This window comes from Odocoileus virginianus, unplaced genomic scaffold (assembly GCF_023699985.2).
Source record: "Odocoileus virginianus isolate 20LAN1187 ecotype Illinois unplaced genomic scaffold, Ovbor_1.2 Unplaced_Contig_27, whole genome shotgun sequence".
Lineage (NCBI taxonomy): Eukaryota > Metazoa > Chordata > Mammalia > Artiodactyla > Cervidae > Odocoileus > Odocoileus virginianus.
This window is the reverse complement of record NW_027224344.1, coordinates 269,878-293,478: the sequence shown is the minus strand read 5'-3', so window position 1 is coordinate 293,478 and position 23,601 is coordinate 269,878. Positions and strand designations below refer to the sequence as shown.

The 23,601-nt window shown below is 42.9% G+C and overlaps 1 protein-coding gene across 8 annotated transcripts in view; it reads left to right on the top strand.

Annotated features, from left to right (window-relative positions):
* The window catches only part of LOC110150681 (nucleoporin SEH1), a 97,560-nt gene that overhangs the window by 55,629 nt on the left and 18,330 nt on the right, over positions 1 to 23,601 (top strand). For 7 of the 8 annotated variants that reach the window (XM_070464534.1, XM_020913721.2, XM_070464532.1 and 4 more), the window contains 17 exons: positions 1,027 to 1,198; positions 2,077 to 2,983; positions 3,312 to 3,460; positions 5,538 to 5,768; positions 10,130 to 10,255; positions 10,444 to 10,587; positions 10,688 to 10,751; positions 11,171 to 11,310; positions 11,408 to 11,500; positions 11,951 to 12,069; positions 12,712 to 12,888; positions 14,156 to 14,246; positions 14,394 to 14,570; positions 16,952 to 17,212; positions 17,445 to 17,560; positions 19,059 to 19,168; positions 21,867 to 22,017. In XM_070464534.1, the coding sequence (XP_070320635.1) occupies positions 1,027 to 1,198; positions 2,077 to 2,983; positions 3,312 to 3,460; positions 5,538 to 5,768; positions 10,130 to 10,255; positions 10,444 to 10,587; positions 10,688 to 10,751; positions 11,171 to 11,310; positions 11,408 to 11,500; positions 11,951 to 12,069; positions 12,712 to 12,888; positions 14,156 to 14,246; positions 14,394 to 14,570; positions 16,952 to 17,212; positions 17,445 to 17,560; positions 19,059 to 19,168; positions 21,867 to 22,017 (3,228 nt within the window). Of the gene's footprint in view, positions 1 to 1,026; positions 1,199 to 2,076; positions 2,984 to 3,311; positions 3,461 to 5,537; positions 5,769 to 10,129; positions 10,256 to 10,443; positions 10,588 to 10,687; positions 10,752 to 11,170; positions 11,311 to 11,407; positions 11,501 to 11,950; positions 12,070 to 12,711; positions 12,889 to 14,155; positions 14,247 to 14,393; positions 14,571 to 16,951; positions 17,213 to 17,444; positions 17,561 to 19,058; positions 19,169 to 21,866; positions 22,018 to 23,601 lie in introns of those variants that run through there. The other variant, XM_070464536.1, reaches the window with a different exon arrangement.

The window sequence follows — 23,601 nt, the reverse complement described above, 5'->3', positions numbered from 1 at the left end:
GGGGGGTGGGGGTGGGGGTGGAGGGGGAGAGGGAGAAAAAGGGGGGTGGGAGTAAAATTCAGTCCAATTAATTACGGACTTGAAACTAAGTGGCGGAGTTTGCAGGGGTACAGCAGCTGTTTGCAAAGGTGGCTTTGATGGTGTTTCCCACCCAGTGTGTCTCCTACCCCTCCTTGAGAGGAAACCTGGTCCCTCCTCTGTCAGGCTGGCCTGGCTCTGTGCTGGGGATTGATGGAATGTGGAACATGTATGTGGGATCTTACTATTTATTGCATACTAACTTTTTAAAACTTAATCTATCCTGAACATCTTTCTGAGCCAGTTGGTAGTATTCAGTTGCATGATTTAAAACAGTTGCCCATTGTTTTATTGTATGTCTGTACCCTAATTGCCATAACTTCCTTCTCCTATATGACATCTAAGATGCCCTGCTTTAGTACTGATAGTGGTGTGTGACATATCGTTTTAGTGAATCTCTATAGTTAGCCCTGATATTTTCTGCAGGACTCATCTCTTGATGTATAGCCCCTGAGTACAGGGGTTTGGCTGTGCCTGCTTGATGGTCACCCAGGAGCTGTGCCCTTGGTCTCCCCTCCATGGTGCAGCTCTGCCCATTTCTATGTACTCGTCCACGAGATTCTTGTTTTTGCTTTGCTCTTTGGGGCAGGAGTTGCCGAGTACTCTGTTCGTTGGTCTTTATCACGTCTTCATTAACTGTTGAATGAAAAGCTAACACTGTTAAGGTATTGTATATGAATTTATTAATAAAACTGCCACAACATTTTTTTTTCAGTAGCTTACCAGATACTTCATTCAATAGGACTATAATTCACAGATTTAGATAATGGTAAGAAGGTGTAATCAAGGGTAAGAAGAGTGAATCCAGGGTTGAGTTGCATATGGTAACTGGGACAGACAGTAGTGAAGGTTGATGGGGTTGTAGGCAAGCAGGAAGGGTTTTCTGCCATGTAGATGATGTTAAGTGAAGGGGTGGACAAGTCCAGACACAGGTGTTCTCTCTTCCAGGTGTGCCCTGGAGTCTTTTGGTTCAGCAGCTCATCCACAGAAGCACCCCTGTGAGAGGGAGTCATCCCAGGTGACGTGTCCGGAGGCCAGTGTCAGCAGGCTGACGTACGTGTCTGAGCAGGAGAGCATCAGTCCCTCCATGGCCTCACGTCATGGCCTTGACGACCACGAGGTAAGCAGCTTCTGTCACTTCTTTACTCACACTTACCTCTGAAGTCTTCCGGATGTAGGACTCAGACTTGAATTCAGACCTGACTAATTTTGGTTCCTCTTTTTCCTTTAAAGTAAGTGTGTGTGTGTGCATGCACACATGTTGTGCTCAAACAGCTACTTGTGCTAGGTTGGCACTGCAGGTATACATATTTAGTGTCTGCCCTCAAAAAGCTCTCAGTCTGGTGGAGCACGCAAAGACATGTTGTGCAGTGAAGTGCGCTGTGGGAGCTTCAGGAGGCAATGGACGGCCTCAGCTGATGGCATGTCCTGCAGAGCTCGATGGGGCCTACCTGAAGTCAGGTGTGGGGGAAGAGGGAATCACAGAACATACCCTGCATTTGATTCATGGCCACACTGAATTGTATATGTGGAGAGAAGAAGGGGAGGCCAGACCATGATGTCGTAGATGTAAAATTTGGGAGTTTGAAGACACTTAATTATTAAACAAAACTACTTGTTTCTGGTTCTGTAATTGGTAAAAACAGGGAATGTGGTGGTGTGGTTTAGTCGCTAAGTCGTGTTTGACTCTTCTGTCCCCATGGACTGTAGACTGCCAGGCTCCTCTGTCCATGGGATTCTCCAGGCAAGAATACTGGAGTGGGATGCCAAAAAACAATGAATGCAGATTTTCTAACTCTTAATCCTGCTTTTCACGGCTACAGAAGCTACTACTCTTATAGCCCTATTTTTTTTTCTTTTAGAGTTGTGATGTTATGTAGATCTCTGCTCTTTCAGAGTATATCTGCATGGTTTGCATTTGTAATACTCATTAAAAAATTTTTTTTTGTAATATTCATTTTATCTGTGGATAATTTCTAAACATTTTCTGTCACACAGAGTGATATCACCAGTGAGCTGAGCACCACAATTATCCAGGCCAGTCCAGTTCCAGCTCAGGAGCCGGCTGCGGATAAGTTGAGAGAAAAAAGTCCTTTTCAAAGTAGGGGAAAAGGAGCATTATCGTATCTTATCCAGAAGAACTTGGACACAGGAAAAGTGACTGAAACAACTTCTCTGAGCAGCAGACCTGAAGATGTAAAACTGGACTTTAGCTCCAGTAGACTGCCTTCCTCCAAGAGTGAAGATCGGTCACAGACCAGTGCGACGGGTTTGACCTCAGACCGTGGTGACCTGGAACAGGTCAGCCTGGCTCTGCCGAGTGAATCCAGCCTCCACCCGGCCACACTGGCCATACCGTGCCTCCCCATGTCCCGCCAGGCACCTGTGCTTGACGGTGGGCACATGACTCCTAGAGACACATCAGCGACTAACAGTGAATTCAGTGGCCAGGGTCCTTACCAGATGTCCGTCCCCAGCACTGAGGGCCGTGGCCCTGCACCCATGAGGCAGCACATGCCCCCCACAGACCCTGCAGCCTCAGTGCGCTATCCCCTCCCCGTGGCTCCATGTACCCAGCCGCATGCTGGGGCACTGCCTGCAGCCAGCAGTGCCACCCTGCCTCGCTGCCGGGCCTGTGGCGCCACCACCTGTGGGCTCTCCTGTGGGTTCCCGGGAAGCTGTCACCCTGCTGTTGTGGGAGAGCGTGTCCAGCGCTTGGTGACTGCGGGCCTCTGCCTGGGACAGGATATTGGCTCAGGGCTGATGGCCTCCTCTTCCCTTTGTAACCTGTACTCTGACGCCTTCAGTCAGAACCTTCTGAATGCGGCCAAAGTGCTTCCTGTGCAGTCTCTCCATCCAGACTGTGGAATTGAGCCATGGGATTCAGCAGTGGTGTCAGGACTTGGTAAGACCCTTTTACTCTGATGTTGCTTGTTGTTGGTTGCTGTTGTTTAAAGGTTGAATTATTGTCTCAATTGGGACCTTAAAACTAGTTTGTTTCAAGGAAGTAATGATTAGAGTGAATTTCATGTGAGCTTTTTTCTTTATCCTGAATTTGGAACATGACCATATTTCTGTGCAGGGGTCCCAGAGTAGCCCTAGAAAAATGTAAAAACGCAGGTCAAACTCCTGTCTTTGTCTCTCTGGTTCTGTCTCAGGCTCTGAACTTGGAGTTCTTTTGTTATTTTAATTAGGTTGGGTGTGGTTTTTGACTCTGCTTTTTCTCTTTCCAGGGAGAGTAAGTGTGCCCGAGGAATTGAAGTTTCCTCATGCTTGCTGTGTTGGCATTGCTTCACAAACCTACCTCAGTGTCCTGAACCCTGCTGACCGCTGGTTGCAGGTCAGCATCGGGGTTCTCAGTGTCAGTGTTGATGGTGAGAAGGTGAGTTCCCTGTGTCTTTCTCCTGATTGAGTGGTCACCTTGTTAATGCTGGACTTCTTCTTTCCCTACCTCTCCCTTGATGACGGGAGCTTGTCCCCACCCTGCGCTTGACACAGAGGTGTTGGAAAGTGTCTTTATCTTGGTTCTCCTTTTGTTGTAGTACTTCTAGTGAAAGTGAAACCTGAGTTTGTTTCTGATATTACCAGGTGTTCAGTTCAGTTCAGTCGCTCAGTCATGTCCGACTCTTTGCGACCCCATGAACCATAGCACGCCAGGCCTCCCTGTCCATCACCAACTCCTGGAGTCCATCCAAATCCATGTCCATCAAGTCGATGATGCCATCCAACCATCTCATCCTCTATCATCCCCTTCTCCTCCTGCCCTCAATCTTTCCCAGCATTAGGGTCTTTTCCAGTGAGTCAGCTCTTTGCATCAAGTGGCCAAAGTATTGGAGTTTCAGCTTCAACATCAGTCCTTCCAATGAACACCCAGGACTGATCTCCTTTAGGATGGACTGGTTGGATCTCCTTGCAGTCCAAGGGATTCTCAAGAGTCTTCTCCAACACCACAGTTCAAAAGCATCAATTCTTCGGCGCTCAGCTTTCTTTATAGTCCAACTCTCACATCCATACGTGACCACTGGAAAAACCATAGCCTTGACTAGACGGACCTTTGTTGGCAAAGTAATACTGTTTATTTATTAACCATAATACTTTATTGTCACTTGTTTATAAAATCATGTAAATATGCTTTTTTGTGCTATCGTTTAAAACTCTGACTGGAGCTCTGAGTTTCTGGTCTCTGCTGGTTTTGTTCAGTGTGATTGAATATAAATTGCTGCATTTATCCAAAAAACCAAAACAAAACCCCCAAAAGAAACAAGTTACTGTTGGAAACTATACCTGCTTTGGGTAAGTGAATTTATCTGATTGTGTTCTCACATGATCTTTTTTTAATATCTATCTATTTATTTACTTGACTGTGTCAGGTCTCCTAACTTGGAATCTTCATTGCATCATGTGGCCTCAGTTTCAGCACATGGGTTTAGTTACTTCGAGGTATATGGGAGCCTAGTTCCCTGACCAGGGATCAAACCCACATCCCCCATATTGCAAGGCAGGCACTCAACCAGTGGACCACCAGGGAAGTCCTTTACATGACCATTTGAAATATCTGGAAACGCCGTTTCAACATGAGAGTAGGAGTCTCTCACATGATCAGTCACAGCCACTGACTTCTAGACTCTAGATCCTGTGGGCTTCAGCAAGTGGGGAGGATGGGAAGCACTGTCAGCAGCTCCTCACATCCAGATGTTGGTGGGCGGGTTTACTCTTTCCTCTTAGCTCCTAGTGATGACCTTGATTTACCTGATTAATAAGACTTTACCCTCTCTCTCCTTTTTCCTGGCTCTTCCCCTCTGATCCTGAGGGCAGAGGAAAACAAGTGGCGGAGGAAAGGGTTGAGGGTGAGAGGTGGTGAGATTGGAGGGGTACATAGGAGGTAATGTTGTCTCTGAAAGTGGGAGTAAAGAAGATTCTCATTTAGGGTGAGGAGGGAGGGGTTTGCATGAGTCAGAATCGTAAACCTGGAGGCCTGACGAGGAACCTTGGAGATTAGTCTGCACACAGCTGCAGAGACCAGGTCCCAGGTGATGTCCAATGTGGGAGGCGGATCCTAGGGTGATGTCCAGGGCTGAAAGTGCTGCCATTTCCAGCACCCTTTCAAAAAAAGTGGAGGTAAAAATAACTTCTCTTCAGAAGTCCTTATGGGAGTTCCCTGGGAGTCCTGTGGTTAGTATTTGGCATTTTCATTGCCTCATCCCGGGTTTAGTCCTTGGTTGGAAAAGGTCCCACAAGCCATGCGATGTGGCCAAAAAAAGAAAAAAAAAAGTCCTGATAAATATGACTGATTTTATTTTTCCAGATATCGGATTATGAGAAATGGGTGCTTTTGAAGAGCTAACATGTCTAGATTTGGTAATTTGACTATGAAAACAGATCTTAAGCTCATTGTTTTTTCCTCCTGATTTTCAATGTGAAGTTATTTCTTAACAGACCACATGTCTCTTCTTTTTAAGGTGGATTTTTCAGCTTATCCTTGTTTAGTTTTCAAGAATAGAGTCATTATAAGACCTCATGCCACAGAAGAGATTAAAGTGCTCTTCATACCGTCTGACCCTGGGATCTTCCGATGTATATTCAGTGTTGCTTCCTGGCCATTCTCAGCCGACGCAGAGACCGTGGCACAGGCAGAAGCCCTGGCGAGCAGGGTTGTCCTCACGGCCATTGCTGAGACCCCTATGATCGAGGTGACTGTCTGTGAGTGGGTCTTTGTCACACCTGATATTTTAATGAGGCTATGTAAACTTTAGAAGTAATATCTGGGTAAAATGAATTTGTGGATGACTGTGCCAGAAAGTTATAATCAAGATAAACATTGGTTGTTAATATCTTCTTATTCCAAAATTTAAAATTATTTCCGGGAATTCCCTGGTGGTCCAGTGGTTAGGACTCTGTACCACCACTGTCAAGGGCATGGGTTTAGTCCCTGGTCAGGGAACTCAGGTCCAACAAGCTGCAGAGCACTGCCAAAAACAAGACACTTAAAACTATTTCTGTTGTTTTACAGAAGCACAGGTATACTTGCTAAGAAGCGTGTAAACAAAGTATAACATTAAACCCAGTTTTCCAGCTGGTTTCCACTCTGTAGTTTGATGTGTGGGGGTAAAGCACCACGTTCAGATTCTGTCCTCCGTTTTTTTCCATACCTGAAAACATTCCTATTCTACAATCTCCTCTTTTCTGGAAGTGAAAGAAATTAGGTCTAGCCCAGTTGGGACAATGAAGTGCCTTCTGGATAGGAGGCTCCTTAGGACAGTGGCTCTTTACCCTGGACATTGAAATAACTGGGGGTTTTAGGTGTACCCCAGTGCCTGGTCCCACCCATACCAGCTAAATCAGAATCATAGGAGGGGGAGGACGTGGCCAAGTAGCAGTGATTTCTAAACCTCACTGGATGATTACAGATTGTAGCATTAGTTAACGTGTGTGACTGCACATGCAGTGTCTTATTCTTATTGATTGTGAGTAGAATCAGAACTAGCACACTGAACACGATTCAGGAACCAGCGAGGGGGTGGGCTGGGTACAGAGCAGGACAAGCAGAACACTCTTCCCGGTGATTGGAGACTGAAGGGCCTGCGGTGGAACCTGATGTGAGTTTAGCCACCCTCACTGGGGCTCTGAACTGCTCCCATCGCATCCATTTTGTTCTTTGACTCAGAGAAGCTCTAACTGTGCTTCTGTTTCGAGGTGAGGTACGGGTGGAATTCCCCGAGGAGGCTGATGAGGACCTTGTGGGCCTCCTTTCCTGCGTGCACATGCTTTTCTTTGTCCTTCCTGGGGCTGTGCTTACTGCCTGGGCTTAGCAGTTTACTTGTGCATGGTATGGAGGAGGAAGTAGAGTTTGTGGAAGTTGTGTTATTATAACTCGTAGTGCTTTACATTATGCTTAAGTGGCATTTTATGAATTTTTCAATCAGCTGTGCCATGCTTGTTTCAGGGTAGGGACTCTCAGCTTTGGCACCATTGCCATGTCTGACTGGGTGGTTGTTACATGGTGGAGGCTGTCATGTACAGTGTGGGGAGCTTAGCAGAGCCCTGGTTTCTGCTCACTGGGTGTCAGTAGCACCTACTTTCCCCCAGTTGTGATGACTTTACCAAATTACCCCTATTTGAGACAGTGTCATTGACTTTTTGTGTTTCAATGCATTCCACTGACCAGGCTTTTGAACCTGTCCTTAAACAGACTACATTTTTAAAAATTAATTTATTTTTTATTGAAGGATAATTGCTTTACAGAATTTTGTTGTTTTCTGTCAAACCTCAACATGAATCAGCCATAGGTATACATATATCCCCTCCCTTTTGAACCTCCCTCCCATCTCCCTCCCCATCCCACCCCTCTAGGTTGATACAGAGCCCCTGTTTGAGTTTCCTGAGCCATACAGCAAATTCCTGTTGGCTATCTATTTTACATATGGTAATGTAAGTTTCCATGTTACTCTTTCCATACATCACCCTCTCCTCCCCTCTCCCCATGTCTGTAAGTCTATCTCTCTGTTTCTCCATTGCTGCCCTGTAAATAAATTCTTCAGTACCATTTTTCTAGATTCCATATATATGTGTTAGAATACAATATTTATCTTTCTCTTTCTGACTTACTTCACTCTGTATAATAGGTTCTAGGTTCATCCACCTCATCAGAACTGACTCAAATGCATTCCTTTTTATGGCTGAGTAATATTCCATTGTGTATATGTACCACAACTTCTTTATCCATTCATCTGTTGATGGACATCTAGGTTGCTTCCATGTTCTAGCTATTGTAAATAGTGCTGCAATGAACAATGGGATACATGTGTCTTTTTCAATTTTGGTTTCCTCAGGGTATATGCCTAGGAGTGGGATTGCTGGGTCATATGGTGGTTTTATTCCTAGTTTTTTAAGGAATCTCCATACTGTCTTCCATAGTGGCTGTATCAATTTACATTCCCATATCCAACAGTGCAAGAGCCCTTTTCTCCACACCCTCTCCAGCATTTATTGTTTGTAGACGTTTTGATGATAGCCATTCTGATCGGTATGAGGTGATACCTTATTGTAGTTTTGATTTGCATTTTTCTAATAATGAGTGATGTTGAGCATCTTTTCATGTGTTTGTTAGCCATCTGTGTCTTTGGAGAAATACTCACTTAGGTCTTTTTCCCACTTTTTGATTGGGTTGTTTGTTTTTCTGGTATTGAGTTGCATGAGTTGCTTGTGTATTTTGGAAATTAATCATTTGTCAGTTGTTTCATTTGCTATTATTTTCTCATTCTGAGGGTTGTCTTTTCACCTTACTTAAAGTTTCCTTGCTGTGCAAAAGCTTTTAAGTTTCATTAGGTCCCACTTGTTTCCTTTTGTTTTTATTTCCACTGCTCTAGGATGTGGGTCACAGAGGATCTTGCTTTGATTTATGTCACTGAGTGTTCTGCCTGTTTTTCTCCAAGAGTTTTAAATTCTGGTTTTACATTCAGACTACATTTTTGTAGCAGAAACAGATACTAAGTAGTATTTGAGGCTGTCATGTTTTGACAGGCTCATGTAAGTCACTCTTAGTGGATTGGTCTGCTCTTTGGAGTCACATGACTCACTTGGAAGAAACAGTGATGGCTGTGTCCCAGCCCTGGAGACTGTGATTTCACTGGTCCGCGGTGTCATTTGAGCTCTGAGTCCAGTGCACAGACGAGCCTGGGGACCTCAGTATAAGGGATGATTCAGCCTTAGCCCAATGGGGCAGAGCCTTCCAGGAGGAGTGGTTGGACTTGAAGGTGCAGCAGGGTATGATGGGGGAGCAGTATCCCCACGAGAGGTGGTTCAGGGACTTCACACAGAGGCTGCATCTGTGAGACCGCCCAGTAACCTACTGACTTGTTAGAGGCTGTCCCAGGTGGCTGTAATGAACATGACATTTTATGTATGTATGCTTTTATTTTGGCTCTCTGTGGCCTCTTGCTGATGTGTGTTCCCCGAGGAAACAGATGTGAGTGCCTGTTGTCGCTGATGTGTTGTTGTTAGATTGTGAACTGTTTGCTTTCTACGTGGATGTGAAGTTCCAGTTGTGACTCTCAATGCTTGTGTGACTGTGGCATTGAGCATCGTTTCTTGTGTCTGTTATCTGTCCTGGCTTCCTCTTCTCTGAACTGCCTGTTCATATTTCTTGCCCATTTTTGTTTTGAACGTCTTTATCAATTTTTGTAGATGTTCTTTGTATTCTGGAATATAAATCCCTGGCAGTAGTTATGCTTTGTGATTATTTTCTCCCATTTCTTGGTTCTTCAACACTACGGTTTTTTTTTCCCCTTTGGTTGTGCTGAAATTTTCAGTATAACCTAGTTAGCCAAGAACCTATCTCCCGCACATGAAACAAGGCTTGATTTTGCTCCCCCCAGAAAAGTAACCCTTGGAAAATTGCTTCAGATTTACTTCTTGAGGGTCAGGGTTAGCTTTCCTGTGACCATGTGAATGGGTGACTGTGTGGAATGCTCAATAAAGTCACTTGATAGAACTAGTTTTTTTAAAAAGTGGGGGAGACCGAGAAATTTAAGCAGATCCAGGGATTATTCCTGGTGCTTTGTAAATGTTGGATGTTATACATTTGCCTTTTAGATTGCACTCTAAGAAGCAGTGTGGTAAGTGGTTAGGTGAGAGGTCTGGAGTATCACAGAATCAACCAGGACAGCCTCCTGTGTTCTTTGAAGGAGGGCTTCTCTTGGAACCATGTCTAGTGACAGCATCACTTAGAGATTTGAGGAGTGCTGCGGGTTCAGTGTGGATGTACATGGAGACTTGGCTTTGTGGGCACATGAAGGCAGGACTGCATCCATGGTAGTGAAGAGCCTGAGGGCTTGACTAGCAGTCTTCTAAAAGCAGCCGCAGTTCAGTTGTAACTTTTTTCTGTAGTATTAAAAAAAAAAGAATTTTTTTGGTAGAAAGTAGCAATTGTAAAGTAGCCCTCGGAATTTCAGGTAAGCTTACCTTTAATACTGACTGTGGCTAGAAGGGCAGTGATATAAACTGTCATATTTAGTCATATATTTCTATAAATCTCTTTTTCCCCCATAATTAGGTAGAAACAGAAAAGAAAGGTGTTCTTGATTTTGGCGACTTGACTTATGGAAGCTGGAAAGCTCTGCCTCTAAAACTGGTGAACAAGACACATGCCAACATCCCCATCAGACTGATTATCAGTGCTGTAAGTACGCTGCTCATGAGCGACCTTTCACAGAGCTTCGTGGACGGGTGTAGGTATAGCTGGTAGCATCCTTGGCTGACTTCTGTCTAGAATGTCACTGTTTTTGTTAAGGCTCTGTGAACAGATGTAGCCTCCCACCAGCATGACACCATTGGCTCTGCTAAAGTAGCCCCTCCTGTTTCTGACAGAATGCTGTGGCCTGGCGCTGCTTCACCTTTTCCAAGGAGCCCATCCACGCAGCTCTAAGAGCATTGCCTTACGCCCATGCGATTGCGCAGCTGGCCGCCCCATCGGTGATCAACCACATGATGCCTGCTAGTGACGACGGACAGGTAACTGGGAGTTGGAGGGACTGGTTTAGAGTTAAGGAGGAAGTCAAGCTCCAAACTACTTTTCTTTCGCTATATATGCAAACATTTTTTTATTTTACAGGATCCAGAATTTCTGGTAATTTGGGTTCTTTTCCATAGTCCAAAGAAACAGATCACTTCTTCAGGTATCATGTTTACATTTTATGGTATTTGCTTTACTCTGTAGCTAAATAAACTAGCAAGTTGAGGCTTATTTCTTCTATCAATGAATGTGTCAGATGTTCCCTGTAATTTGTCAGATATTTTATGATGTTTTAAAATTGAGCAGACAGCTTGCTATTTTGGGTCAAACCCCTCCAAATGTGGGTAACCCAAGCAAGTAACACTGAAAAGCTTTTGGGATCTTTTCTCTTAACTGATAATATCTCATCTATCAGGTATTTTCTTCCTTTTTCTCCTCCACTCATTTCTGTTTCTTTCTGAGTTCTTTAAAAAGTCATTTCGCTTAAGATTTTTTTGTACCCCCAAGGGCATAGTGTTGGTCCATGTGTGGCATTTAGGATTAAATAACTGTTGTCTGAACTAAAAGAATGACCTTTTATAGAGCTTCTAGACTCAGCAGAAGAATTTTTGGCAAGAGTTGATATAGAAGTTGATAGTCCAAACCCCACACCAGTCATTAAAAGCATCAGTCTTCGAGCAAGGACAGGAATTGCCCGCATCCATGCCCCGAAAGACCTCCAGGTACCCTGGACTCCTCCCTTTGCTGTTACCATATGTCCACGTTGATTCCATGCTAAGTATAATATTTAAAAAATGCCTGCTTTATTCCGTCCCCTAGACTCTGCACTTGTTTGCCAGTGTGGCTTCCTCGGCAAGGCAGTACTTACCTCTGAAAAATGCTGGGAATATTGATGTACACCTGGATATCAAGGTAAGAATTTGTATCAGAGATGGTAGCTTATTCTCTTGGACTGAGATGATCAGTGACCCCTCAGGTTCTGAAGGTTGCTGTCCGCCCACCTTGTCTAGGGCTGGGGAGGCGGGGACATGGGGGTCAGGAGGAAGAATCAGAGCTAGTGTTGCCCGAGCATAAGGCAGATGACAAAGAGCTTCAGCTGGGATGCCTCACATTGTACATATAAGAACCAAGCCCCAGATTAGTTCCTGAGGACATGTTACCCTGTAGCTGGTGGGGTGGAGGACAGGACCCACGTGTATAGATGTCACTTATGATATGTTTGGGTGTGTGAGGGGATGTTCGCAGTCAGGAGGTAAGGATGGGCGGGGCTCTGGTGGACAAGGAGGAGGAACGTGTATGGTCGTCAGTGGGAGATAAGGGCATGAATGTGTGAAAGCTGTGACTTACTACGTCAACATTTAGATCCCAGATCAAGGAAGTCACTTTTCAGTGGATCCAGAGAAACTATTCCTTAAACCTGGAGAAGAGCATGAAGTTATAGTTTCATTTTCTCCAAAGGATCCCACGGGCTATGAGGAAAGGTAATGTAAAGCTGTTCACCATGGCGAGTTTGTTCTCTAGTCTATGGGTAGGAGAACAGGGAACATGCTTCACTTCGTGTGGCAGACAGCACAGCTCTTTCCTTTTGCCTCAGACCTTCTTTCTGTTCACTGAAAATCTCCTTGTAAACCAACTGACTAGAAAGTAAGAAATCACTATTTTCAAATTTATTTGAAAGTATTACTGTTTCTCACTAACCTCTCCTCTCCAAGGACACCATCCGTTGACCTTGTTAGTTGTTAAAGATATTTCCCTACTCCTTCCCCAAATCCTGAGTGAATATCACCATACAGTGGTCATAATATCCTTGTCACCGGCTTATGAACTTGCCTGGTACACGTAGCTTAGCCCAGCCCCCTCCCGCCGGGTAGAGTCTCCACCCAGAGGCTTTCCTCAGCCCTACCTGGATTCCTTGCCTGTGAACTCCTCTTATCTGCACTCAGGCACGTGCCTGTCTTCTTTCCCACTGGCTTCCTCCTCTGGGACATCAGGTCTGAGGAACGGCACGCATTGTGTCCTCAGCACTTGGCTCAGGCTCTTGGACAAAGGAAGCGGGTAGGACAGTAGTAGTTGCCAAAAGAATTGAGTTCTGAACACTGAACTTGGATGGTTTTCTTTGCTAGGATCTTGAAAATATTTGTGCAGCCATTTGGCCCTCAGTATGAAGTGATGTTAAAAGGTGAAATAGTTTCTTCGGGAAATAGGCCTCTGGCGCCTGAATCTCTCAGCTCAGATATTCCTTCGATTTTATCCAACAAGCAGTTTCTGGCCTGGGGAGGTGTCCCCCTCGGTAGAACACAGTGAGTATGCACAGCAGCTATCATCACCGACTGCTATTCTTCGCTGTCTCCATGACAACCATATTCACGTTCTTAGAACTGAAATAAAACAAGATATCTTATATTCAATATTCATCCTACCATGAATTCATATCTTTTAGTTAAATTTTTCATGTTTTTCAAATACAAGCCAAAAAAATTAGGTTTCAGTTTTATTAAGCTCTTTGGTGAATTCTTTGCTGATGACCAAACTTAGGCAGCTACAAGTATCTTGGTTCCTTCTCTGGAAAGCACTGGAGGCCAGTGGGAAGAAGGAACAGAGATGTCGCCTCTTAGAGGCCTTTACAATCCAACTGGTGAAGAGTGGTTTTCTGTGGGTAGCTCTAGTGAGAGCACTCTCAGCTAGACTCCTGCACTGTCCTGCATGGTCCTGGGATTTAGGACCGCCCTCCCCAGCGGCTCCTGTGCCCATGCAGCCAGTCCATCTCTGAACACTGCACTTGGTTTTAATTGGCTTTGTTTTTATGAGAAAATTTTTTTCTGCAAGTCTTCCCCAGGCAGAGTACCTGTGGAAGGCTTTTCTTGGGTGTGCTAATAACCAAAGGTCTTTGATTTTACTCTGAGGTTAATTAAACACAGCAGCATTTCCTTTTTAATACAAGGTACACAAGGCATAGACCACAGCTTAGATAATTTAACTGTTAATTTTCAAAATTTGTGTAAAATAGATATTTTTTCATGTATTTTCTCTTCTCCAGTGAAGAGAGAATGCATGTATTTGCAGAGGCTGGAGGATTTTCATATTGCCAGCCAGCTGCAGTGCTACTTGCATTGTAAGTTTTTTAAAAGTTAATTGCAGTATGCTGTTTAAAAGACTACTTTGTACAGATGAGCCTCTTAAAGTAAAAAATCTGCACAACGTGCTTAGGACCTTTGTTTCCATGAAAGGTAGGTTTTGGAGCTAAGCATGGTCTTGACTAAATGAAATAGTTCATCTGTATTTTCTGATGATTTTGTAAAACAGGTAATTACTACACATAGAGTATAGATAATAAGGGCAGCTAAGGAGCTGTAACAGGAGAGAGATTAAACTGAAAGTCCTCTCCAATGTGGTGAGTCTTGAGTGCATGTTCTCAGAAATGCGGAGTTCGAGGACTGTGGAGCGCCACGTGGCTCAGGCAGTCCATCTGCCTCAATGCATTTTAGGCTGTTTTAACTGGCTTTGCTTTTATGGTTGTAGCAGCATCCATGGAAGAAAACCACGTTTAATATGTGCCATTGTTTCTAGGCTTCAGAAACTAGCTTTAAGAAACAATTCTGCGTCTACAACCCAGCATTTACGCCTGCTTGTCAGAGGACAAGACCAGGACTGCTTTCAGGTTTGTGGAGTACATGGCTCTGTTCTGTGTCAGGTTCTTTTGCATTCAGGCTGTCTTGTGTTGTTCGTCCTTGAAGAGTCTGTGTTACTGGCATGTTTTGTTTGTGCTGCTGCTCTGTCTTACGCAGAGGTTGTTTTTGAATTGTAGCTGCAGCACACTTTTGGCTCAGAAGAGCGATTGACCAGTAACTGTGAGGTCAGGATTCGTCCAAAAGAAGACATTTATATCTCCGTGTTATTTGCACCTACTCGCCTGTCTTGTATGTTGGCCAAACTCGAAATTAAACAAGTTGGATTTCGATCACAACCAGGTGTTAAGTTCACGGTAAAATAATTCTGCTTTTTTTTCTACCATGGAGTTTATAACGTATTGTAACTATTGGTTAAATATTGGTAAATAACATGTACTCTTTTTTAAGTCAAAATATGTGGTTGGTTACCTAGATTTACAGACAGATTAGAGAGTAATTATATACCTTGTAGAATTGTCCATTTTAAAAGCAGCCACTGTAAAATATGTCTTGTCTATTTCATTTTAATTTGAACTTCTCAGGAACCCATTGTTTGGTTAAGTCCAGATTGAAGTTGTTGATTTTCCAAGTAAATTTTCTTCTGTCAGTTCAGCAGGGTGTCTCCTGACATTACTTGTTACACTCTGTTCTGTACCCGAAGGATACACAGATAGGACTTTTCTGTGTTGTTTCTTCCCAGCAAAATTTCAGAAGGTTTCAAGTTACTTCTTTAGCTAGATTCAGGGCGTTAAGAGAGAAAAGTGATAAACCCTGGAGGGGAGGAAAGAGGGACAAGGTAGTTGGATGAAACCCAAGCTCTGTGAAAGCAGCTCAGAACCGAGCAGCTACTTGGCAGTAGAGCTGGGACTGCAAAGCTGGTCTTTGCCCTGGTGTCACAGAGGAAATATAGAAAAGTCATAAGATTAACACCACCTAAAGGTTTTTTAAAAAAGAATAGATACTTTTGGCAAATCTAACTGTATTTAATGCTGGAGGTGGACACATGCTCTGTGGAGCTCTTCATGTGGCCCCACAAGCTGTGATGTGCCGAACAGCCTGCAGAGTGGTGGTTCTCAGCCACCAGGGCACACTTGGTGGTTTCTGGAGACATTTGTGGTTTTCGCAGTTAGACTTTTGGTACCTGATGGGTGGAGGCCAGGGTTGTGGCCAGACATCCCCCAGTGTACAGGGCGCCCCACATCAGATGGCCCCAGCCCAGGGTCCACTGTGCGTAGGCTGAGGAGCCTGCTCTAGTTGGGTTTTTATTTTATTTTAATTTTGGCTATGTAGGCTTGAGGGATCTTAGTTCCCTGACCAGTGATCAAACCCAGTCCCCCAGCAGTGGCAGCACAGAGTCCTAACCACGGGACCACCAGTGAAGTCCCTGAGAAGCCTGCTCTAGAGCAGATTTCTGGTTGAATCTTTGGGTCTGTGAGCATTACTCAGATTTCATTTTATTTAATCTTTCTTCATCTTTTAACCTTTTAGTCAGTAGTCATTTGTGACTTCTTAGACTTCGAAAATATAGGAAGAATACTGGTATTGAGTGTTTTCAAAAGCTGATTCTCCTTGTTGTTTTCTAGCTTCCTGTATAAGATTTACTGGTAAGTTTCTATGGGAAAAGAAAAATTAGAAATATTTTTGACTCTTGGAACCAACAGAGCTCACTGTGAATGAGGTGGACTTTGCAGGAGTTCAGATCTGAAGCCTTTTAAATGCTGTTAATTTTTACTACAAGGCAGGCAATACTGAGTTTTCATCAGCCTGAGTTTAATTTTTCAAAATTTTATTATTGTATGTAATACATAACAACTTGAAATAAGCTACTGATGTTTTCAAGTTTGCAAAGGATTCTTTGGAATTTATTTTAATAATTAGGAATGAAAGAGCATATTTAATGGAGTGCATTTAAAGAGTTTGAAAAGTTTGTATCCTTGCAGGGTACCTGTTTCCTGCACTCCTATTTATAGGAGTGACTCCTGTTCCCTGGTGGTGCTGTGCCCCTGGGCGCTCCATGGCTCAGGGTGCCCGCTCTACCCTGGAGCCTCCACTCTGCACTCCCATGGCCAGGCTGGCTGTCCCCTGAGGCCCATTTGAGTTCTGGCTTCTCTTTGGCACACTCCTGACTCTGCTGGACCAAAAGTTAACAAAATTATATGCTCATAGATTTTTCTCCCCCCAAAATTTTTCATGTTGGAAATTTAAAATTACTGGAAATTTGAAAGAATTACTTGGCAAACATTCACATACCCTGCCACTTAGATTCTACACCCTAACAATGTGCTGTATTTCTTCTATCACATATTTAACCATCTATTAATTTATCTTTTCTATGCATTTAAAGATAAATTTAAATATCAGTCTTTCATGCTGAACACTTCTTAAGCAAGCATATCAATACTAATCTTACTGTTCCTTTACCTAAGCTTGGTTTCTATAACAGTGAAAACTAATTATTCTTGGGACATGGGAAGGTAAATAATTTTGCAGCTCCTTGGTTTGTTTTTCTCTTAAAGCAGAGTCTTTACTATAGATAAGGTTTGATTGGCAGTGGGGTAACTATTAGGCAAAGTACACAAAGACGAATAATTTTAATTTCAGTAAATCTGTTTTCATTGTCTTCTCTGACTGTAATTTGCTCTTCTGTTTTCTTCTTACATAAAAATAATTCTAGATGTTTGTATTCTGTTTTTAGATACCTTTGTCTGGATATGGAGGCACAAGTAACCTCATTTTGGAAGATGCTAAGAAATTATCTGACAGTTACATGGTAACAGTGAATGACTTAGTACCTGGCCAGGAAAGTAGAGTTGTTATTTCTGTCCGTAACACTGGCTCTCGAGCAGCTTTTGTTAAAGCTGTAGGTTTTAAGGATTCTCAGAAAAAAGTTTTGCTGGATCCGAAAGTATTAAGGATTTTTCCAGACAAATTTGTGCTCAAGGAAAGAACAAAGGAAGTAAGTATGAAAGTATCTGCACTAAAAATATGAGCTCATTTTTAGGCTAAAGTAAAAATTATATATTTTATGGCTAAAGCTAACATCTTATTTGAAAGGAATATAGGATCTTATCTGATGTTGGAGGTGCTGTTTATGTGCATCAGTGTCTGCAGCCACTGTTTGTGTTCCTGTGACATTTGTTCAGAGTGAAATATTTAATATTCACTCCTGATTTTTTTCTTGGCATCAGGATGTTACTATAATATATAATCCATCAGACAGAGAAAGCAGTTGTAAAACCACCACAGAACTGTCAACTGTATACTTTTTTGGTGGAGATGAAATTTCACGTCAGCAGTATCGAAGGTGGGTTACTTACCTTAGACCATGATGGGAAGCATTCATGGAAGTAATGAAGGCTTAACACTGGTTGGCATTTGTAATTTATGGCAGATGTTTTACTACTTATTAGTGAACTGGCAGGTGAACAGTTTTGGTAAAATTTGTGTGACCAATAAGCTACCTGTAGGAGAGATACAGGTAGAAATAGCTCATCTCTAGGTTTCCTTGCAGTGTCCTTTTCTAGAGAGTGGCCTCTGCTCCTTCGTTCAGATAGGACTTCATCCTTGGACCATCTTGATAATGATGGCAGATCAGTTTCAGAAAAGATTTAAAAACTACTGGAAGAAAGTATATTGTGTAAACACACCTGACGTGGAACATTCCTGGAAGTGTTGAGAATTATTTGAATGGATCGAGCTGTGTTTTAGACACTGTAGGGTGTTTAATTACTTAAAACTTGTGCTTCTAAAAAAATTTAGTACACCAATTTAAATGTAGTTTTATATGCTGGCATGTTGTCAAATATTTATTTAGGTCTAAATATGATTTAGACTTATTTATGAATTGAAATCAGAGTTCTTATGTCACAAAATCTTCTTCCTCACCTAAAGCTGAGTATGAGGTGAGTGGAGGTCATGCCATTTCATGGTTCATGGGAAGTCACTGCCTCCCGGGAGGGTGGTGTGTGTGCAGGCCAGTCTCGCCTTCTTCCAGTGCTTTGTGTTGTGCTGTGTTTTCTCCTGATACACAGTTCAGGAAACTGTACTGTCAGTCTGTGGAGGACTGTTAGAATGTTTAAAAAGAGTTTAGTGATGAGTTCGTACATAATAACAGCACAGACCAGATGTGGAGGGTTCGACTTGGAATGTGGTTTTGTCTCCCAGTTGAGTATTTTAGAAATAGTAACTGACATTTGGAGAAATTAGATCACAGTTTTTTGGTTTTTTTCCCTCTCTCTATTGGAATATAGAAATCAGTGTACTGCTCTATAAATCCTTTTTGCCATTAATTTATAGTAATGAGATTTCTTTTGTTTGTGAACTTCTCAGTTTTTTAGAGAAATTCACTTTTCAGTTCTGTCACCTCAAAATTCTCTAGAACAGGTCAGACTGACAGAATTACATGGCAATTTAAATGTTTTCTTTTGATGCATTATTTGTATCATATTCTTGGTGTATTTTTTCCTGAGACAAATTGCTAACTGACCAAATTATCATAAATACTGTAAATGCATGACTTGAAAATAATCTAATTTTATCTTCTTTCTGCTCTTCTGTTAGAGAGTTGTTGTTTTAACATGTTTAACTGAAAATGATGTATATATACCACCATGTATAGCTTTTAAGGGAACTTCCAAAACAAGTTTTCTTAAATTACGTATATTGTGAATTAAGGCGTAATATCTATGTACTAATGTACCATGATGTCAGTGGGATTTGCCAGTCATTGCCAGATGCATGAATAAAATTAATGGAAGGTTTTTTGTCTGTAAAACGCCTTTGAATAAAATCTCTCCTGACAGAGCCGTGCTGCACATGCCGGAGGTGAGAGAGCGGGTCCTGCCCAGTCAGAGCGTGCTGCACAGCATCGACTTTGCAGAATCATTTCAGGACGAGCTGCTTGTAACTGAAGGTGGGAATTTCAGTGTATTTTATTTTATTTTAAATTTATTTTGTTATTTGGCTACATTGGGTCTTAGTTGCAGTGTGTATGATCTTTTCTTGCAGCATATGCGTTCTCTAGTTATGGCTCCAGAGCATGTGGGCTTAGTTGCTCTACAGCACGTGGAATCTTCGTTCCCTAACCAGAGATTGAACCTGCATCCCCTGCGTTGCAAGGTGGATTCTTAACCATCAGACTATCGGGGGAGTCCCTCAATATATTTTTAGATCTTCTGTGTCCAGTGATGTGATATAAGGAAGAAGAGTGTTGGTTTAGATATGGTGTCAGGCTGAATTAGTCACAGCTCTGCTGTATGACTTTTTACATCACTGAAAATACGGTTTCCTTAGCTGTAAAATGAGAGGAATAATATTTGTATTGTCTGCACAGTTCTTGTGAACTTTTGTGAGTTCAGATGAGAAGAGCTTTGTCTTGTAAATGTTAGATATTAATATGTTATTGCACTTAGTGTTTGGGTGGACTTGTGGGCAGAGAATGGTCATGATTAAACTCAAGTTATTACTGCTTAAGGTTTCATGATTTCACACTTATGCTCATTTTGAGATTTCTCTGCTCTTGTGCTGGGTGTGCAGTTTTTGGAGGACGTGACTGTGGTTGAGTGATTCTAATCTAGATATTTAAACCTGTTTGAGCTGAACAGTTCAAGTGTTTAGTGGTATTTATTACTCATACAAAATATATGAATGGAGACATGCAAATTGTGTAAAAATACGTGTACAGATTTTCATCACAGTGTTCATTATAGGAAGAAGTTAGAAGTAACCTAAATGTCCAAGAGTAGAGGATTGTTTAATCTTGCAAAAGAATGTTTTGAAGCCATTCAAACAGTATGATTCTGTATTAAATGACATGAAAAGCTCCTCATTTATTTTGGATGTAAGATCTACATATGGTAAAAATAATATTTATAGTTAAGTGGGTAAAATTGCAGGAGTATACACACCAAAATACTGAGAATGGTTATATTCTGCTGGTAGAATTTCAGGCAGTATTGTCTTTTCCCCAAACTTTTATTTTCTAGTTTTTTAATGATGAAGTGCATACTCCTTCTGAAGTGGGAAATGATAAAGGAAAGGGTATTTATTCCTGTGTAGAGGTGACAGAGAGTAGTTTATGACCTTTCAGGCAGATTGGGAGTTTAGATCATCTGCTTCAAGTGTGGGTTAGTTACAAAGAGTGGAAAGATTGAAAATGGCTGGAAAGAGTCTCAAATTTGGAGCTGAACCTCACTTCATAGCCCACCTCTCTCAACTCAGCTCCTCCAAGCTTCACCTTGCGTGTCCCTCCTCCGAGGATGGAAGAAGCCATGTGGCAGGGTTAACCTGACTGTGCCCTGGACGCCATGGTGCAGCAGCAGTGAGCCCCGATGAGAACGGGGCCATGTGTGTCTGCAGCTCTCAGCTCAGCCACATTGGATTGGATGGACTTGGTGGGTGGGGAGTACAGGGCACGGTCACAGGGGTGGAAAGTGTGGGCAATCTGGCCTCTGGGGGCTAAAAGACCAAGGACAGGTGGGGAAGTGCGGCCGGAAAGTTCTGACAGAGACCCTTTGTAGGGCTCAGGGGCCTCAAGAAGTGTGCCTTGCTGAGAGAGCGGGGAGCGTTTGTGAGGAAGAGATGTGCACCATGGTGCCTGGGGAGGTGTGTTATGGCAGAGGGAGCTGGTGTGCAAGCATTTGGAAGGGGATGTGTTAAGGGTCATGCTGACAAACCCAGCCGAGCGCTCAGGTAACCTGCTGAGCCCCCCTGCAGTGGGGATGAGTGGGGGCTTCAGGTGGGTCCTTGGTCACCAGGCTGTACCCCAGGATGTACTGGCCTCCTGGAGGTGCTGTGTGCGCTGCCCAGGTGGAGGGGGACCTCGGCCCATTGGTTTTGTGTTAATTGGTATAGTGGATCCCCATGAGAATGTTGCAGTTGAACTTTTTACATGATTATTTTGAAAAACATTTGTTTGAGCATATTACTGTGATAAGCATTCATAGTGATCTTTTGCAAAATGTGTAATGATTGTGGCAAATAATTTCACAATTAGGCTTTTATAGTCAAGATATCTTAATATAAATTTTAATTTGTACTTCCTGTGTTCTTTCTGAAGTTTCATTTTAAAAATATATAATTCTTAATATTTAATTTATATGTAGAATACAGGCATGTTCTCTGAAATTTCTTGTATGTATGCATTCATTCAGGTGGGTTTATCTCTAGATAAACTGTCTGATCAGTCTCAATACATGCAGTTACGCTGACACTGCCTGGTTTCTGGATTTGCTGAGGTTAAGTGTCTCTGAGGCTGTCTCTCAGATCCACGCTGCAGATGCCACTTCCTGGAGTGAGGCGGTGCTGCCTCTGAGCACTGCAGAAACTGAGCAGGGTAATTTATGTCAGGGGGCAGGACGCTTGTTGTTCATGTTACAGTAGGGGAAGGCTGCAGTTCAGGGCAGGGAAGGAGGTGGCCACAGCTCACCATGGAGCGCTGGTGCCATTGTCACCCAAGTCCAGGACAGAACCTGGGCTGCAAGTCATCGATGCTGATCTGTAGGGTCAAAATCTGAATGTCACCTGACCCCAACTAAGAAAGTACAAGAATATATGTAAATAGTGTGATTGTGTGAAGATTCATGTATTTCATACGTTATTTTCTGTTTCAGTGTATGACCTTCCCCAGCGGCCCAGTGACATCCAGCTCTTTTATGGAAACATGCGTAAAATCATACTTTCAGTAATTGGAGAATTTAGAGATTCCATTTCCAGCAGAGAATTTCTTCCACCTTCTGCCAAACCTAGCTTGGAATTCAAAAGGTGAAACTAACAAAACATCTTTCACCAGATTTCAAGATTATTTAATTCATAGTAGAGCTGATCCTTTCCCTTGTACTTTGTGGTTTTTGTCTCGAAATGTTTATTTCAGCTTTATTTTTAAATTGAAATAATTCCAAACTTACAGAAAAGTTTAAAAATAGTATAGAGAACTTCCATACACTGTCTGTACAGAAATTCCCTGGTTGATGACATTTTACTGTTTTCCTTTATGTATATGTGGCACTGGATTTAGGATTGAGTCACAGGCATGGTGACCAGTCAGCCCTGAATTTGCTGCAAATTAACCTCCTCATAGCCATGGCAGACCTGTCGAGGTTAGGACGCTGACGTGATCCAGGACCACCGTCTGGTCTGTGGATTCCCCATGTACCTGCCAGTTCCCCAGTGGTGCCCTGTGTAGCTAAGGCAAACAACAGAAAGGACACTGCCTCTTTCCACTTCCTCTTTGGTCCAAAATCTGAGATTATACGTGTTTGGTTATCTTGTCCCTTCGCTCCCTTTCAGTAAAGAGAGTTCCTTGGTCTTCTTTTCACGACTGAGAAAACACAAGGTTGTTTAGCAAGTAAGATCTACAGAGTCAAAGGCATTATCCAGAGTGAAGCTTTGGTGCTGACTTGGGGTGAAACAAGGAGAACCTAGGACTGCCCGTGGTCTCCTTTGCAGCATCAGCTCTCCCCTCTAGCTCAGGTTTAACACCACATCCATAAGTTCTGGATTGATATGTGACACAGAAGGAAACTAGTTTGATCATGAAAAGTATTTCATACCTTGATAATTATGTAACCTGTGTGAATCTTTTCAGACAACTGTGCCACATAAATTAGTAAGTTTCATATTTCTTTACCACGGACGATGGGAGACAGACCAGGTGCTGCCTGTGTCAGGCCTTTTGTAGGTAAGGCCCTGAGTGCGTTTGCTGTGGGATCTGGCATTTTCAAGATGACAGGTGATTTGACCAAGCCATCTTTCTTTATTTCTCCTGTGCTTTCCTGGTAAAAGGGGTAAAGTAGGCCATAGGCCAGGGACCTTGCTTTTCTTACAGGGTGCAGGCCAGTTACTTAATGAAATAGTCTTAATTTCAGTGTCAACTTAAGGACACACAGAGTGATGCTATTTGTTTCTCAGCACAGCGTCAATGGTGCTGAGCTGTGCTGGCTGTCCCACTACTGAGAAGATTCTTATCACTTTGTTGAAATGGTGTTTGACAAGTTTCTCTATTGTAAGGTTAGTTAATAAATATCTTGAAGGAGTGTTACAGCAAGTGACTTAGAGATGGTAGATGATCTTGTACCTTGCCAGACTTTGTTTGCCCAGTGAGGATGAATGTGGCTTCCTGACCCATGTTATTCCTGTCTTGGCTGCTGACTGGTGATTTTCTGATTTTACCTTTCTTTCTCCGTTCTGTAGTTATCTTTCCACTCTGAGGAAGGAGTGTCCTTTTCCCTCTTATTCACGTGTTTCAGGGTGGACTCGGATTCAGGACCAGTCCCCTTGTCACTATTTGGTTCCCTGAGCTGCTCCCCGGTCCTGTGCCTGTACCCATAGCACCTGTGGGCACCTACT